Source organism: Gadus morhua, chromosome 20 (genome assembly GCF_902167405.1).
Source record: "Gadus morhua chromosome 20, gadMor3.0, whole genome shotgun sequence".
Lineage (NCBI taxonomy): Eukaryota > Metazoa > Chordata > Actinopteri > Gadiformes > Gadidae > Gadus > Gadus morhua.
This window is the reverse complement of record NC_044067.1, coordinates 11,015,245-11,033,073: the sequence shown is the minus strand read 5'-3', so window position 1 is coordinate 11,033,073 and position 17,829 is coordinate 11,015,245. Positions and strand designations below refer to the sequence as shown.

The 17,829-nt window shown below is 40.7% G+C and overlaps 1 protein-coding gene across 1 annotated transcript in view; it reads right to left on the bottom strand.

The window, feature by feature from the left end:
* Nucleotides 1-12,483: 12,483 nt before the first annotated feature.
* LOC115533583 (contactin-associated protein-like 5) overlaps nt 12,484-17,829 on the bottom strand; it is a 71,596-nt gene continuing 66,250 nt past the window's right edge. The window contains exons 22-24 of the mRNA XM_030344145.1: nt 16,763-16,954; nt 16,187-16,252; nt 12,484-12,917 (exon numbers count right to left, since the gene is read on the bottom strand). Coding sequence (XP_030200005.1) covers nt 12,601-12,917; nt 16,187-16,252; nt 16,763-16,954 — 575 coding nt within the window. The 3' untranslated portion in view covers nt 12,484-12,600. The remainder of the gene's footprint in view (nt 12,918-16,186; nt 16,253-16,762; nt 16,955-17,829) is intronic.

The window sequence follows — 17,829 nt, the reverse complement described above, 5'->3', positions numbered from 1 at the left end:
TTTGGAAATAACTTTCCAAGAAATGATGTAACATAAAATATCTATACTAGCTACAAGCACTAATATACTGAAGTCTTTGAATGGAAATATGGGTTTAAAGCAATACCCAAAGCAACCAGTTGAACACACCATTTACCCAACCATTTATCCCCTGGCCTCTTTACCTCTGGGAGCTGGAACCTAGCTAGGAGAATCAGACTCCACTTTGAACACAGGTCTCTGGGGCTGGGGGGCAACAGCTGCACGTATTGCATTTTCATTGTATCTACTGTATATATCCCTTGATACGATAATGCATGCTTGAATTGCATGCACTGTTTGCATCCAAAAGACCCAGACCAAACCTTGTAACTGAGACTGAGAATGTTGCAGCTGACAACATACATGTCAGTTTTACACACAAGAAAAAAAAAAAAATATATATATATATATACATATACCTCTGATTGTGTCTCTCAGACCAAACATGTGCAAAATTGTTTTTTACTTTTACCTTCTGATAGGACACGCACAAAATAAAGCTTAACAGAAGAAACGTCTTTGAAATGACTGCAGAAATAGCCCATTGTTTTGTTGGAGCTGTCTGTTGACCACTGCCTCTTTATGATGAATGATGCAGAACAACATGATTGGAGGCATTCTTGTATGAATACTAGCTGACATGATGGACAGGAGGACATTTGATAATATGTGCTGCAGAAGCCAACAGTGGGAGTTTGTAATAACTGGGAATTTGCAGTTGCTGATTACCCACTTCACAAAATAAGCTTAGTAGGACAGGTCAGGTAATAAATATTGCTTGAATGTTATTCTGCACAACAGGGCAAACGTTAAGTAAAAATAAACAATCAAGACGATAAAAGACAGGTGAAAAGATACACAAAGAAAAATAAGCTAAAACTAACAACTTTTAACAAAAAATAAAAGAATGAATTACACACTGTTGTCTTCCTTAATTTGACATGCCTCACTGAAATGAATTGAAGGGCTTTTTCTTTCCTATCTGCTTTCAAATCGAGCCATATCCTAGCCTGCATCCTCCGGAATAATTTGCCCATCATATCATTTTTTTCAAATAAAACATCTGTTTGGCGACAGCACAGGTGGCCGGCTCCTCTTGCACACACAGCACCTTCCATGCAGCACATCTGCTGTTAAATATAGGGCCAAATAAAATAAAACAAAAGTAGAATGAGGTCAGAAAACACCAACCCAAAACGAAAACCCAGCATTGCACTTGGAAAGCAGCTTTCTTATAATAAGAGCCTTTAAATATAGAATTTATCATAATCCAGGCCTGATATCTTCAACGTATTCAAGTGCAAGGCGACGTGATATAACGTCGAAGAGATGCTTAACGCATACCATTTTTTGTTCAGGTGTCTTAAAAATAAACTTTTTCTCACACCCACTTTCACAGAAATGCGATTAATACAAGAGCGTTATAAGTTGGTTTGCGATTTCAGCAGATGGTCTAGTTGAAACCCTGGAGAACCACTTTAAAGATGCAATTGTTAAGAACATCACCTGACACCAAAAATGCCCAATTCAACAGCATATAAATTAACAATAGAGACACCTTTTGATAGCAATGAATTCTTACACCTCGGGTGCAGGAGACGACTGTGACGTCTATTTTGGGGACATTGCAGCAATTTACTGCCACAAAAAGAATCCCTGGGCGGGAACGCTCGTCGTCACGAAGATGTCAAATCTGATACAAAGCACATTCCTGCAAGAAGGTGTCATGGTGATAACAATAGGTCTGTTGTATTCCAAGAACGTTGTTTTCTTCTCTTCTAAGAGTCTGTTACACTTGACAGACATTGTCCAAAATCTCATTGGTCGGTTTAGGAGTCTAACTTCCATTGACAGCTATTAGGTTTTGCTTGCGTTGTACACGAAAGGACTGCCAGAGATGCCGTCAGTGTCTCTGGGTAATCAATGGAGAAGTAAAGGGTTATTCAAAGGCCTTGACGTTGGCTGGTACAAAACCGTGAAGGGTCTCATTTAATTCTATGAATAGGCTGTCTGGACCACAAGCCATAAACACATCATTATACTTATTTTGTTTTCACTCTGAGGACACAGACAATATCCACACATGGTGATTGTTAAGCCAAGTCCGTAGCCCATACATAATTCTCTATGTCGTTTTTCCATTGTTTTACTTTGTATGTTGTATCTTCCCATGTAAATGAGTTCCATTCGACTTTTGAATTAATGGTTTTGGAAAGGTTTCTTCAATGACAAATAAAACTAATAATTTTGTTATACTTTTGTCACTTACTTACATACTTTCTCCAGACAGCTCACCTTATGAATCTGAATAGACCATTCTCAAACTCCATCATCTGCTTTAAGTATCGTTAATATATGGCAACTGTTGAGATGAGTCAACGATATATTTGACATCTATCCAACATCTTGATTCCCACCATGAGATGTATTGGCGATTATATGGCATATTGAAGATGATTGACAACTATCTTGAGGAGGGAATTTTTAGGAAAAACTCATAGCATTGGATAACTATATTGTCATTGTCTTTCAAGAAAACACTTGAAGGGTAATACATAAGTAGAAATTCATTTAAAATACATGATTAAAGGGGCCTCAAATGTCTTTACAAAAAACCATCAAATTACTGATGAAGAAAGTCATGGCATTGTGCACATTGTGCATTTTTTTGGTAACCCTTCCTTTACAGTCCCCTAATTACTAGGTATTTACCGGTACATACATGGTAAATTATAGTGTATTACTGGGTAATTACCACTGGTAATAAGAAGGTAAATACAGAGGTAGTTACCCGGTAAATACATGGTAAATCATAGTGTTATTACTGGGTAATTACCACTGGTAATGAGAAGGTAAATACAGAGGAATTATCCGGTAAATTATAGCGTATTACTGTGTAATTACCACTGGTAATAAGAGGGTAAATACAGAGGAATTACAGCTGATGTACCAAGTAAAACCTTCACTATTACCCATCAACTCAACTAAGTAGCGTGTAGTTGTAACTGTTTTAGGTTGGTAATACTCCGATATTGTGTACTTCCTAGAAATTAGGCACCAATTCTTAGAAACACCCATTATCCAAGGTTTATGTTGGTAACAGCCCAAATTTAATATGATGTAACTATCTAGAAATTAGCATAGTACTTTAAAATAAAATACTTTTTCTTAGTTATTATTCATAGCTACACCCATTTAGAAAGGGGTTTATTCGATTTACCACTATGGAATTACTTACCTGGTAACAACCTCTGCAGGAATCTGTTTTCCTCTAGTGTCATGGTACATCTTCTTAAATACTGGGTACGAAGCCGTTTGTTTCCATGGTATTACCAGGTTCTTACCATATAATTCATAATAGATACATTCCAGTATCCATGCAGTCCAACACAACTTGTACCATGTACGTTCTGCGACGTTACCAAGTAAAACATGACAAATTACCCAGTACTTAGCTGAAACTGTACTGTAAAAGGAAGCCTTGTTTGTTTCCATGGGTATTACCAGGTTCTTACCATATAATTTGTAATACATTATTCCCTTTTCCATGCAATCACACAAAACTTGTACCATGTACGTTCTGTGCGACATTACCAAGTAAAACACGACAATTTACCCAGTAATTAAGCTGAAACTGTACTGTAAAAGGAAGCCTCGTTTGTTTCCATGGTATTACAGGTTCTTGCCATATAATTTGTAATACATTATTCCCTTTTCCATGCAGTCAACACAAACTTGTACCATGTACGTTTCCGCGACGTTACCAAGTAAAACACGACATTTCCCAGTAATTAAGCTGAAACTGTACTGTAAAAGGAAGCCTTGTTTGTTTCCATGGTATTACCATGTTCTTACCATATAATTTGTAATATTATTCCCTTTTTCCATCTAGTCAACACAAACTTGTACCATGTACGTTCTGCGACGTTACCAAGTAAAACACGACAATTTACCCAGTAATTAAGCTGAAACTGTACTGTAAAAGGAAGCCTTGTTTGTTTCCATGGTATTACCAGGTTCTTACCATATAATTTGTAATATATTATTACCTTTTCCATGCAGTCAACACAAATTTGTACCATGTACGTTCTGCGACGTGTACCAAGTAAAACACGACAATTTACCCAGTAATTAAGCTGAAACTGTACTGTAAAAGGAAGCCTTGTTTGTTTCCATGGTATTACCATGTTCTTACCATATAATTTGTAATACATTATGCCCTTTTCCATCTAGTCAACACAAACTTGTACCATGTACGTTTCTGCGACGTACCAAGTAAAACACGACAATTTACCCAGTAATTAAGCGGAAACTGTACTGTAAAAGGAAGCGCTTGGTTTGTTTCCATGGTATTACCAGGTTCTTACCATATAATTTTGTAATATATTATTCCCTTTTCCATGCAGTCAACACAAATTTGGTACCATGTACGTTCTGCGACGTTACCAGTAAAACACGACAATTTACCCAGTAATTAAGCTGAAACTGTACTGTAAAAGGAAGCCTTGTTTGTTTCCATGGTATTACCAGGTTCTTACCATATAATTTGTAATACATTATTCCCTTTTCCATGCAGTCAACACAAACTTGTACCATTGTACGTTCTGCGACGTTACCAAGTAAAAACACGACAATTTAACTCAGTAAGTTAGCTGAAACTGTACTGTAAAAGGAAAGCCTCGTTTGTTTCCATGGTATTACAGCCTCTTACCAGACAAGTTGTAACTGGTTTATTCCCTTCTCCATGCAATCAACACAAACCATATATGTTCTGCAACATCGTTCACCAGTAGTTAAGCACTTTAATTGTTGTTATAAAACCCCAATCCACTGTTGATGAAAGGCATATTAAAATTAAACAAAATCAAAGGCTTATCTTTCAAACAATGCATATCTCACAAACAAGCACTGAACACTGAAGAAATCAGACAAAAAAAGAGCCGGCTGCATCAACTCAATTTAAATGTTACTGATGGTGTTTTCATAAAACACATGACAGTGTATGGCAAGTGACCACAAGGAAGACTGCTTCAACCTCTACAATTTGAATAAGTGGTGAATGCCATGCAGCAATCTGCCTATGGGAGCATCTTTGTGGTCATTCGCAAACCAAGAGTCCACTCGATGATGAGAGATGACTCTTTAGTGTCTTCTCTGTGAGGTATCCCTGCAGTCTCCACATCTGGGATTTGAAGGCTGACCCAAGACCTGACCAGGTACCTCCAAATCTCCCCTTCCATACTGTAATAAATAATCAGAAGACAAGAAATAAACATTAGGACTGTCAATTAATGAACATTTCTAGAACATGTAGAACTCAAAGATTAATTTTGTTTATCAGTTTAAGAAAGGATGCTGGTCCTTGGCCATTGTGTTTGGTCTATTGAAAAGCGAAAAGGTATAGCCATAAATACAGTTAACTAGGACCGGAGAGGGGACAGGCTGTTAGCTCCGGTTAGCCATTTAGCATCGAGCTAGCGGAGCTTCTGTCATTCAAATAACTCGGACATGTTGTTTAAAAACTATAACATCGAATTTATTAAAATATCCGGCTTTAATCGGGCTCTCTCCCATAAGTACAGTTAATAGGACTGGAAGAGACAGGCTCTGTTAGCCACGGTTAGCGCGATGCTAAAGAGCAGCTCTACAGGAGCATGCCACCTCAAAAGGTGCAAGTTAGCCTCCGGTTTGATACTCGGTTTACCACCCAATCGGATTCATCAACATAAGTGCAATACATTACGGCTTAGTATGTTGAGGACGGTTTAGGACACCGTATCGCAAAAAATCCACAACACGATGTTGGCGCCATCAATGTCTGCAACAACGTCATTTACGTTCTGGCTGCTACCTGTTTTAGGGACCGTCACAATTACACTCACCGATAGGTGGCAGAGACGTTACCATGGAATTGTTTCAGGAAATTATCACACAAATTATATTGCAATATAGTTAAATCATAATGCAGTTAATAGTTTAATATTCGGAAAAAAATCGACTAAACTATATTTGAAATTATTAATTGCATTCCGTTTAACAATGATGCAATATATTAGCAAAGTTTACCTGCAGTAAGTAGCAGACCACCATTGGCAACTACTACTACAATCAGGTGACAAAATGTATTTTTAGTGATTTTATATTATTTTATATGATTTATTTCCAGAAACAATTCCATGGTAACGTCTCTGCCACCAGTCGGTATGTGTAACTTGTTGACGGTTCCCTAAAACAGGTAGGCAGCCAGAACGTAAATGACGTTGTTGCACAGACATCGAGGGCGACAACATGTGTTTGTGATTTTCGCGATGCACCGTCCTCAACATACTAAGCCCGTAATGTATTGCACTTATGTTGATGAATCCGATTGGGTGGTAAACCGAATATCTGGCGAATATCAAACCGGAAGCTAACTTGCACCTGTTGAGGTGGCATGCTCCGGTAGAGCTGCTCTTTAGCATCGCGCTAACCGGGGCTAACAGAGTCTCTTCCCGTCCTATTACTGTACTTATGGGAGAGAGCCCGATTAAAATCCGGATATTTTAATAAATTTGGTGTTATAGGTTTTAAACAACATGTCCGAGTTATTTGAATGACAGAAGCTCCGCTAGCTCGATGCTAAAGTGCTAACCGGAGCTAACAGCCTGTCCCCTCCCATCCTATTAACTGTATTTATGGCTATGCCTTTTTCTCTTTTCAATATGACCAAACACAATGGCCAGAGGACCAGCATCCTTTTTAAACTAATAAACAAAATAATCTTTGAGTTCTACATGTTCTAGAAATGTTCATTAATTGACAGTCCTAATGTTTATTTTCTTGTCTTCTGATTCTTTATTGCAGTATGGAAGGGAGATTTGGAGGTACCTGGTCAGGTCTTGGTCAGCCTTCAAATCCCAGATGTGGAGACTGCAGGGATACCTCACAGAGAGACACTAAAGAGTCATCTCTCAGTCATCGAGTGGACTCATTGGTTTGCGAATGACCACAAAGATGCTCCCTAGGCAGATTGCTGCATGGGCATGCACCGCTTATTCAAATTGAAGAGGTTGAAGCAGTCTTCCTTGTGGTCACTTGCCATGACAATGTCATGTGTTTTATGAAAACACCATCAGTAACATTTAAATTGAGTTAATGTGGACGGCTCTTTTTTTTGTCCGATTCTCAGTGTTCAGTGCCTGTTGTGAGATATGCATTGTTTGAAAGATAAGCCTTTGATTTTGTTTAATTTTAATATGCCTTTCATCAACAGTGGTTTGGGGTTTTATAACAACAATTAAAGTGCTTAACTACTGGTGAACGATGTTGCAGAACATATATGGTTTGTGTTGATTGCATGGAAAAGGGAATAACCAGTTACAACTTATATGGTAAGAGCCTGGTAATACCATGGAAACAAAACTAGGCTTCCTTTTACAGTACAGTTTCAGCTTACTTACTGGGTAAAATTGTCGTGTTTTACTGGTAACGTCGCAGAACGTACATGGTACAAAGTCTGTGTTGACTGCATGTAAAAGGGAATAATGTATTACAAATTATATGGTAAGAACCTGGTAATACCAAGGAAATAAACGAGGCTTCCTTTTACAGTACAGTTTCAGCTTAATTACTGGTAAATTGTCGTGTTTTACTGGTAACGTCGCAGAACGTACATGGTACAAGCTTGTGTTGACTGCATAGAAAAGGGAATAATGTATTACAAATTTATATGGTAAGAACCTGGTAATACCATGGAAAAAAACGAGGCTTCCTTTTACAGTACAGTTTCAGCTTAATTACTGGGTAAAATTGACGTGTTTTACTTGGTAACGTCGCAGGAACGTACATGGTACAAGTTTGTGTTGACTGCATGGAAAAGGGAATAATGTATTACAAATTATCTGGTAAGGAACCTGGTAATACCATGGCAACAAGCGAGGCCTTCCTTTTACAGTACAGTTTCAGCTTAATTACTGGGTAAATTGACGTGTTTTACTTGGTAACGTCGCAGGAACGTACATGGTGACAAGTTTGTGTTGACTGCATGGAAAAGGGAAAAATGTGTTACAAATTATATGGTAAGAACCTGGTAATACCATGGAAACAAACGAGGCTTCCTTTTACAGTACAGTTTCAGCTTAATTACTGGGTAATTTGTCGTGTTTTACTTGGTAACGGTCGCAGAACGTACATGGTACAAGTTTGTGTTGATTGCATGGAAAAGAGAATAATGTATTACAAAGTTATATGGTAAGAACCTTGTAATACCATGGAAACAAATGAGGCTTCCTTTACAGTACAGTTTCAGCTTAATTACTGGGTAAATTGTCGTGTTTTACTTGGTAACGTCGCAGAACGTACATGGTACAGTTTGTGTTGACTGCATGGAAAAGGGAATAATGTCTTACAAATTATCTGGTAAGAACCTGGTAATACATGGAAACAAACTAGGCTTCCTTTTACAGTACAGTTTCAGCTTAATTACTGGGTAAATTGTCGTGTTTTACTTGGTAACGTCGCGAAGAACGTACATGGTACAAGTTTGTGTTGATTGCATGGAAAAGGGAATAATGTATTACAAATTATATGGTAAGAACCTGGTAATACCATGGAAACAAACAAGGCTTCCTTTTACAGTGCAGTTTCAGCTTTAATTACTGGGTCAATTGTCGTGTTTTACTTGGTAACGTCGCAGAACGTACATGGTACAAGTTTGTGTTGACTGCATGGATAATGGAATGTATCTATTATGAATTATATGGTAAGAACCTGGTAATACCATGGAAACAAACGGCTTCGTACCCAGTATTTAAGAAGATGTACCATGACACTAGAGGAAAACAGATTCCTGCAGAGGTTGTTACCAGATAAGTAATTCCATAGTGGTAAATCGAATAAACCCTTTCTAGATGGGTGTAGCTATGAATAATAACTAAGAAAAAGTATTTTATTGTAAAGTACTATGCTAATTTCTAGATTGTACATCATTAAATTTGGGCTGTTGCCACATAAACCTTGGATAATAGGTTTCTAAGAATTGGTTGCCTAATTTCGTAGGAAGTACACAATATCGGAGTTATTACCAACCTAAAACAGTTACAACTACACGCTACTTAGTTGAGTTGATGGGTAATAGTGAAGGTTTTACTTGCTACATCAGCTGTAATTCCTCTGTATTTACCCTCTAATTACCAGTGGTAATTACACAGTAATACACTATTAATTTACCGGATAATTCCTCTGTATTTACCTTCTTATTACCAGTGGTAATTACCCAGTAATACACTATGATTTACCATGTATTTACCGGGTAACTACCTCTGTATTTACTTCTTATTACCAAGTGGTAATTACCCAGTAATACACTATAATTTACCATGTATGTACCGGGGTAAATACCTAGTAATTAGGGGACTGTAAAAGGAAGGGTTACCCATTTTTTATGTTAATAAGCCTATGGAATATCCAAAATAATATTAAATTGACCTTGCTTGGATATCCCCATTCACCACTCGAACCAAACTGCTCAAAACAAAAGCAATACTCTGGAAACAGAAGGCAGGACATAGCATCCTTGAAGAAATCTGTATATAAAAAGAAAATAATCAACAAGCCAATTTTAGATGTGAATCAATACAAAGAAAATCAAAGTTTTTGGTCCTATCCAGTTCTAAAGCCCACAACCTTTCTTAAGCCTTCATTTCACACAGTCTCCCATGAAAAAGGATCTTCTTAACGAAAGCATCTGACTCTTGACGGCAACAGAAACAGACCAGTCAACGTACTCCAGAAAGACAAGGTGAGTGCAAAGCGCCAAGTGAGGGACTGCTTCTCCTTTTCGGGCTATTCTTGATGTGCATCCTGAACTACGCACCAAGGCACAGATCCTTGATGAGAGACATTATACACTTCAAGAATGAATTATGAAGGGTGGATGCACAATAGCTTTTTTTATTTTATTGTTAAAAAGCCAAAGCCAGTATAGATGAAACTTTTTCCGAACCAATTCAAAAATGTATCTGCCCCGATGGTACTGATGACAGATTGTTAACCATGCAGCATTTCTTTGTTCTAAACATATGCTTCTGAGGCTGAAGGCGTTGGGAGATATGCATAGTTGTTAATCATAAATCATAATTCAAAAGAATTATATGCCAAAGATTCCTTCACAAATACTGACGAGAAAAAATGTATATCAGTGTATGGAACGCAACCTTTCAGGAGAATTGCAGGAAACAGGTTTCAGAAGTTAATTTCCTGTAATGTCTACCTTCCTCTATCGCTTATACTCTAAATGTATTTTGATGTCTCTCATTTATGTCATCCAGTCAGTTCTAAACTTTTCATAATTTTCACCAATTTCCATATTGTTATTTTGTGTATGAACACTTTGTATGGAAATTTTCATAATAAATGAATTGTTGAAATCAATGGACTAGACCAGGAATGAGCAGAATTTATTAAATGGGTGAAGACAATATTTGGTTGCATTTCAAGCGTGCCATTAATCCTTAAACTGCAGGAATAGTTTATCTTTAAATTAGAACAAGTGATTGGATGAATGGTTATACGTTGAGGTGACCTTCTTGGCATCAAATGCTTCTGTAAGAGGAATTCATTTATAGATAAAATACCATTTTCAAAACCTCCTGCTCAGGCTCAAGCAATTTAACACCCTGCTAGCAGCAATTAATGAGACCAGAATCAATTTTGTTCTATATTCACCCATTAACATTTCAATTTAAACTCTTTACTCTCCCACACAGGAATGGTTTATGGCATGACAAAATTAGTTTTGGTTTACCGCTAGATTTTGTCACATTTATTATGCGGGAATGAGGGAATAGAAATACAAAATTAACAGTTCAACTGAGACCTGAGAGACAGGAGAAATATAAAGAGCGAAACTTCTTCTTTCAAAAGGCAATTCTTATTTTATTAACATATAATAATAGTATACTTATACAATTATATCCATACCAAAACCAGTCCTTTAAATAAACACAATATCAACATGAGTACAAAAAAGGTCTGAGGTCTTCCAGGTTGTTTTATAACTTGCTGTCAAGGACACTTTAATTGGAAAAAGAAACAAGTTTTCAGACACTACTCTTGTCATTTCCTACCGTAAGTGTTTGTTAACACTTGATAAAAGAAAATACGCTTGTTGGAAAGCCTATGCAGCTCACAAAAGTATTTTTTCATCTTCTGCTTAAATGATCTTCAAATTGCCATCAAGCAGTTACAAAACCACGGCATACGCATTGATTAGAAACAAAGAGCGACAGGGAATCCATACTGTCACAAATTGGGTGACACATTCCAGTCTCACTGGACTTTGCAATGTGATCGACTCAATTTGACTGTGAATTCATCTTGCTTATTTCTGCTACATGGCTGTCCATCCATATCTACCTTGGGGAATAAAAGAGAAAGAGAATAAGAAGAACACACAAAGAAACTCAAAACAACTCTCCAATTTTCTGATGAAAAGTATCCGTTTCCAATCCACCCCATGTCCTCCATTCAAAGAAGAAACAAATCCATAGAGCGTATTATAACAAACCCAGCAGCATCTAACACAGGACTGACTGAAACAGACATAAATGAAGTAAAATACATAAAAATCATAGTATATCATATGGAAGCTAATTTAACGCACTCACATTTTTTCTTTAAGAAAATAAAAACAAGGGGGAAAAAACATCTTTGTTGTGTGGAGAGGGTCAGACAGCAGGTGCTACTGTACACGTTGCTAGATTATCCTATTCTTCACTTGCTATGGGTCGGGCCTGCCAACAGTCTTCAGGACAGGAGCAGCCGACAGAAAAGCAATCGAAAAAAAAAAGGGTAAGTCGCTTCCATCGACCTGGCACTCCTTCCTCAATGCGTAAATGCATCTATTCACCACACACATTTCCCCGTGTGGCTTGAAACCGCTGCTTCTGAAAAGAATGACAAGAATTGAAATTGATTGGCCCGAGTGTGATTTGGACGTTGGACATCTCTGCGGTGCAGAATCTTCTAAATGCTGTGTATTTGTTGGGCTCCCGTCCTCCAAAGGCCATTTGGGTGGCGTGTCGTTTTTAGGACTGAATAGGCCTCATCCTGGACCACTGCGGCCACGTCCCAGCCAACCCCAGCTGATGCGTTTCGCCTCTGAAATGCCACACAAACCTTTGGCAGCGTTCATAGGTTTCAATCACCTGGCCCCGAGGACTTCTGGTGAACCTGAAGGACACCGATCCACACGTCTGTGTCGCCCGCGGCCCAAATCCTCACCTGCAGATGCCTCCTGTCGCCTGTTGGCAAGCGCCGGCTTCGGCTGGGCAGGCGCGCGCACACACGCACACACACACACACTCACACCGATGTCACGGCTAAATTACCTGTTCTACTGAGAATCTACGTCACAAAGCATTTGTTGGTATAGTGGGGGGCGGGGCGGCCCTGGACATCGGAGATGTCCCCCCTGCACCAACCCCCCTCCCTCCCTCCCCTCATTCTGTTCCTCCCCCTCACGTTATACCGTCAAAAACGGTCGTCCGTCTAATTTCTTCCTGCCGAGAAAGTCTGCGGACGTGTTTCCCTCCGTGGGGTTCAAAGTCGGGTCATTTTCCAGAGGAGGAAGAGAGCTGAGCGGTGAGTCTGAGAGAGGGGTGGGGTCCCCGGAGGCAGAGCGCTTGATGGCGGTGCCCGCTGGCGTGAGTCCCCCCCCCCCGTCATATTGTAGTACTCCTTCATGTTGTCCCTGACGCCGGCGCCGTGGAGGTGCAGCTCGGTGCGGTAGGCCGTCTCCAGGGCCTGCGGTTCCTCCTTCTCCTGGAGGCTCCTCCGCTCCGCCCGCTGCTGGTACAGGAAGCGGCTGAGCACCGCCAGCGCGCACAGCGCCACGAAGACCGCCGCCGTCACCACACCTGGGAGTGGGGGGGAGTCACAGTGTGAGATGTGTATGGATGTAATGTATATACATATGGACGTGGCAATGTTTAAACCTGCGCTGTATCACTTTTCTACTGTGGTTGCTTTCAACTCCATTAAAAAAGTTCTCGACTAGAAACGTTTCTCAACTATAAAACGCGCCCATCCATGAGTCAATCCACCCAGGGAATTGCTCTCGGTGCATGGATTTTATTCTGGTCCACTTCTGCTCAATTCCCCACCGTGGGAAAATCGTATAGAGCTGTATCTGTAGCTTCAGCTCACTAGCCACTTCTAATGAAAAAATAACGTACACAGGTCTAAAACACAGGTTTTACCCAGTGTTTGTATTTGGTTGAAAAAGAAATGTATCTGTGTGAAAAGGATGTCAAATCATTCAGATGTACTGCTGAGAAGCCGTCTGGGTGTAACTTAACCAACTGAAAATACCGTGATTTGATTTCACCGTGCGCATTCATGTGTGGCTTGTGTTGAAAACAAAACACTAAGCCTGTCTCCCTAGCTCGACCTATCGGCGACTACTTGACACACACCTCAGCCCAGAAGGACAAACTCATTGCCAAACCACTGGGAGGAAAGCGAGTCTTTGTGTACATCTGGGTGGGCGACCAAGAAAAGGGGTCGTGCAGAGGTCTCTGAAGCAGTGACTTGGATCTTGTGGATGCGTGCTGGATGCAAAAAGCGTAATTCGGTAGGGAACACGGTTTGGTACCTGAGCAGCAAACAGAGCCTTGACGCAGCACTTATTGCCCACACACATAACCCTTTTATCTCCCACGCAATAATGTCGATATTATACTTAATCCTCCCTTCAATCTGAACTGTGCACTCTCATCTCTCGTCGGCCACAACCAACCAAGTCATACAGGGACGCCTCCTCCATACGGCTTGAGATAACACCTTTATTGATCCGCGCGTGGGAAATGAAGATCAAAGTAAATCAGCGAGCGGCGGCGTGAGCGTACGGCCGCCGCTGAGGAAACATAAGGGGGCGCGGACCCTGCGTTCTCAGGAGGAGCCGCAATGAGGGGGCAGGAGTCTGTTCCCCAGCAGTGTGTTTTGTCATGCTTCAGAGATCTTTAATCATCGAGTCGTTCGTGTGGCTTTGGAAAAAGGAGGGCGGCGGCCGACCGATCGCCCTTGCTCTCGTTTCCGTATGCTTCCCCTGACCACAGGCCCCTGACCAGAACTTCCTGACCGTAACTAAAGCTCACTGGACTACATCACGGTACAGCAGGGTGCAAAATAAGTATCGGTATAGTTCACCGCTCGATTTTCGCTGTCCCCTCATGACGTGACACACTTTTCCCTCGCCCACCCCCCTAGGTCCGTCAAACAGGGCTGTTTATCTTTGTGCACGTTATCAGGAAAGCACGCTGTGAATGGAATAAGTGGAAAGATGATGTGCACAGCTGGAGTTCTATGCCAGTTGCAAACGACTGAACTGGCGCTGGGATGGAGAACTTAGTACATGAAAGACCGCCCTTACGGTAATGCAAACAGTGATATCTAAATTGACAGACCTTTATGGGAACGGCAGATTTTAAGCAACAAATTGGTTGATACATCTGGTTGGTTTTAACCTACATTGTTTTGGAGAATTGCATGGTCAGATTAATAACATTGTTTTATTTTACCTTACTTAAATATCCTTATACCATTCAGCTTAATGTCTGCATGGGATCTTGGTTCAGTTACTACAGACCAATGTTGAGCCTGTAGGGAAGATGGGGGCTGGGGTGTGCATTGCATTTTAATTTGAAGCCTTTGTTGTCTCCTTTTCTGCTCAGGTGTCAGAGGCTGTATACCTTTGTCTTTGAGCAGGGCATTTGGCCAAAGCAACTAATTTGGCATCTTGTCTGTTTATTGTTTTGGCCTGGGATCACCCCCGAAGCCCCCCAGCTTGCTTACTTCGCTGATTAATAAATACATGCTCTTCTTTATTGGAACAATGTTGTTTACTTTGAACACACAACTTGTTTGTATCGATGATAATACTCAGGCTTCTGTGGAACAATCCAGCCAGTGTTCTGATGGTGCCGCCTCATTGGTCTCATATTGGGTCTCTGGTTGCCGTGTCAGAACGGAAATTATACTTGTGGTGAGATGGCAAACACAAAATCACTTTTGCACAACAACATATATTCTACATCACTGAGCTTTATTTAACACAGAAAGACCTTGAGAATGGAGGAGCTATTGAATGGAACTAATGAAAGGGAAAGATGGCATAACATGTTTCCTACTTCAAGGGGCGGTGAACTTCTTTTAGCCTGATTAAATGTCTTGTATTATCCAAAACATAGTAATCAATGCCAATTTGTTGCTGCTCCTTAAAAGGCAGTTATTTAGAGAAAACAGGGGTCAAATGGTATGTTTCTGCTACTCTCTGTCAACAGTTTGTGAATGTTCCACTCTCCTCCAAAGGCAGGGAGGTCAATATTTTCATAATGTCTAAGTGCCTTTTAGTGTACTCCTAGATGTCAAAGGGTCACATGCGGCAAAGTGTATGTGGATGTGTGGAGCTCCTTGTGCGGCAGTTGATGTTGATGGACGCGTCCGAGAGAGGGTGAAGCTCCACTGATATGCCACAGTATGTGGTGGCACATTTTATACATAACTTAGCTCATTACAACTCTCATACACAGAATTCTCATACACTACAAAAAGTATCACAAAGCTGTTGTGGGTTGTAACCATGGCGATAACTTGCCCACCTCTTTTCCAGAACTCTCAATGTGCAAAACACATCTTTTTGTATCTGATAGTGTTTGATTTGGAGCTGAAACAAAGGGGTTCACTGACAATTTCATAAAACATTTTTTGGGAAAGTTTAGTGTTTTCTATTCCACACCCACCCGACCCCGACCACCACCCATTACCTTGAAATCGTCAAATGTGACTCTGAGTCAATTTACAGAATCTTTCTTTGCTTCACAGTGCAAATAACATCCTCTTCATGTGTAATTGCTTGGCCTGACCCCCTCCCCCCACACACACACACACACGCACGCAAACACAAACGCCTGAATAGTACCGCATTATCCTGACTTGACAGACACACAATATTTGGAAGAAAATGTCAGCAAGAGAGAGAGAAAGAGAAAGCGTGAGAGAGAGAGCACATAAGATAGAAAGAGAGAGAAATGGAGAGGGAGAGAGGCAGTGATAGCCAGAGCTTATTTCACAGGAGACTGATTTTGGCAATTGAGCGCTTTAACAACTCGCCGATCTGAAAACTCACCTCCAATTACTGCCGAGTTACTTTGAGAGGCATTCCTCAATGGTTCCTTGCCTCTGTCAACCGTCTCTGAGAAATGTGGCGTGGCGGCGTTGGGAAACAGGGAGGGGACGACGTCGTTAGAAATGGATTCATTCATCAATTATTTTGTTTTGTTTTGGCAATGTTGCAGATCACAGCCCAGTAATAACAACAGACAAACGCGCCACGCTACGGATGATTTGGAGGTTGATTGGTGATAGAGAGTAGAGTCAGAGAGTAAGAATTTTATTTAATGTCTGACTTGGAAAGACATTTTAATCAACTATTTGATGCTCATTGCTTGAGTCCAAAGGAAATGCAAAGTGAACCCTCTTTAATGCTAGTTTATCATCCTTATATTGGACAGGCACCCAAATCAGAAGTGTCTCCAATGACTTGTATGTTAAATGAGTAGCACTGTCAGGTAAGTGTTTTAATGCCATATATCTTGATACAAGTGGTCGTTTTCATATCCATATCGATAACCTGTTATTTGGGACTCAACACATTCCTGTTGATAAATCCTAATCTTTCCAGTGTAGCATTAGATCGTCCTACCTGAAACTTTGGAGTCGGCAAGCACACCGCAGTTTGATTCGACCAGCTGGCCGCGCACACTGACCAATGAGCTTCCTCGGTTGAGGAGTGCTGCCTTCAGTGGCGCGATGTGATTGAACTGCACTGAGGAGAGGCAGCCAATGAAACCTTTCAACCCCGCCTGTCTCACCGCTGCGTCGGTGATTTGAAGCCCTGGATCGTAACGATGAGAATGAACACAGAAAGGTTTGGCATGTCTTTATCTTGCTTTTATTGACTTAGGCCCCGTCCACACGAAGCCGATTTCATGGCGAAACCGCAAAGGTCTTGTACGGTTCGGCCTTCCGTCCACACGAAGCCGGCGAATCCGCTGACCGAAACCGCAAACTTCTGAAACCACCCTCGGAGGTGGTTTCAAATCTACCCGGTTTCGTTTGGATTCGTGTGTACGCCTGAAACCGACTGAAACCGCAAACCATGACGTCATCGCGCCCCCCCCCCCCCCCCCCCCTTCGATCCTCTAGCCAATGACTGTTAAGCCCGCGGAGTCTCACCCTTTATGCGCATGCTCGCCTCTTTTCTTATTTATTTTCCTTCTGGATTTCTGTAGCAGAAGCAGCGCCCCTTATGGGCCTGGCTGGTGTACTACAGCGTTTCTACAGGTCTACCCGGTTTCGCTTGGCTTCGTCTTTACGGAGATACTTGGAAACCGGATAGATCGAAACCGTAACGGTTTCGCCCGTTTCGGCTTCGTGTGGACGGGGCCTTAGCTTGTGATGAATGCGATGCAAAACATTAAAATACAATTAGTTGATTCTGCACTGGCAGTAATTCAGTAATATGTCGGTATATTTTATTTCTGGTCTGCCTTATCGGACATCAATATGTATCCTCCTAAGTCATTTAGCAGACCAAGTGTATTTTAATAATACGCATCAACAACATTCATTCAATGCAAACATAGTAAGATTGTATATTTAATTCTTGTGGCTCAGGAAGCCAGCATCATTTGTATGTGTGGATGATTTCTATCAGTGATTTAGTGCATGATGCTGTATTGAGATATTGACCTTTGCACTTGAGCATGC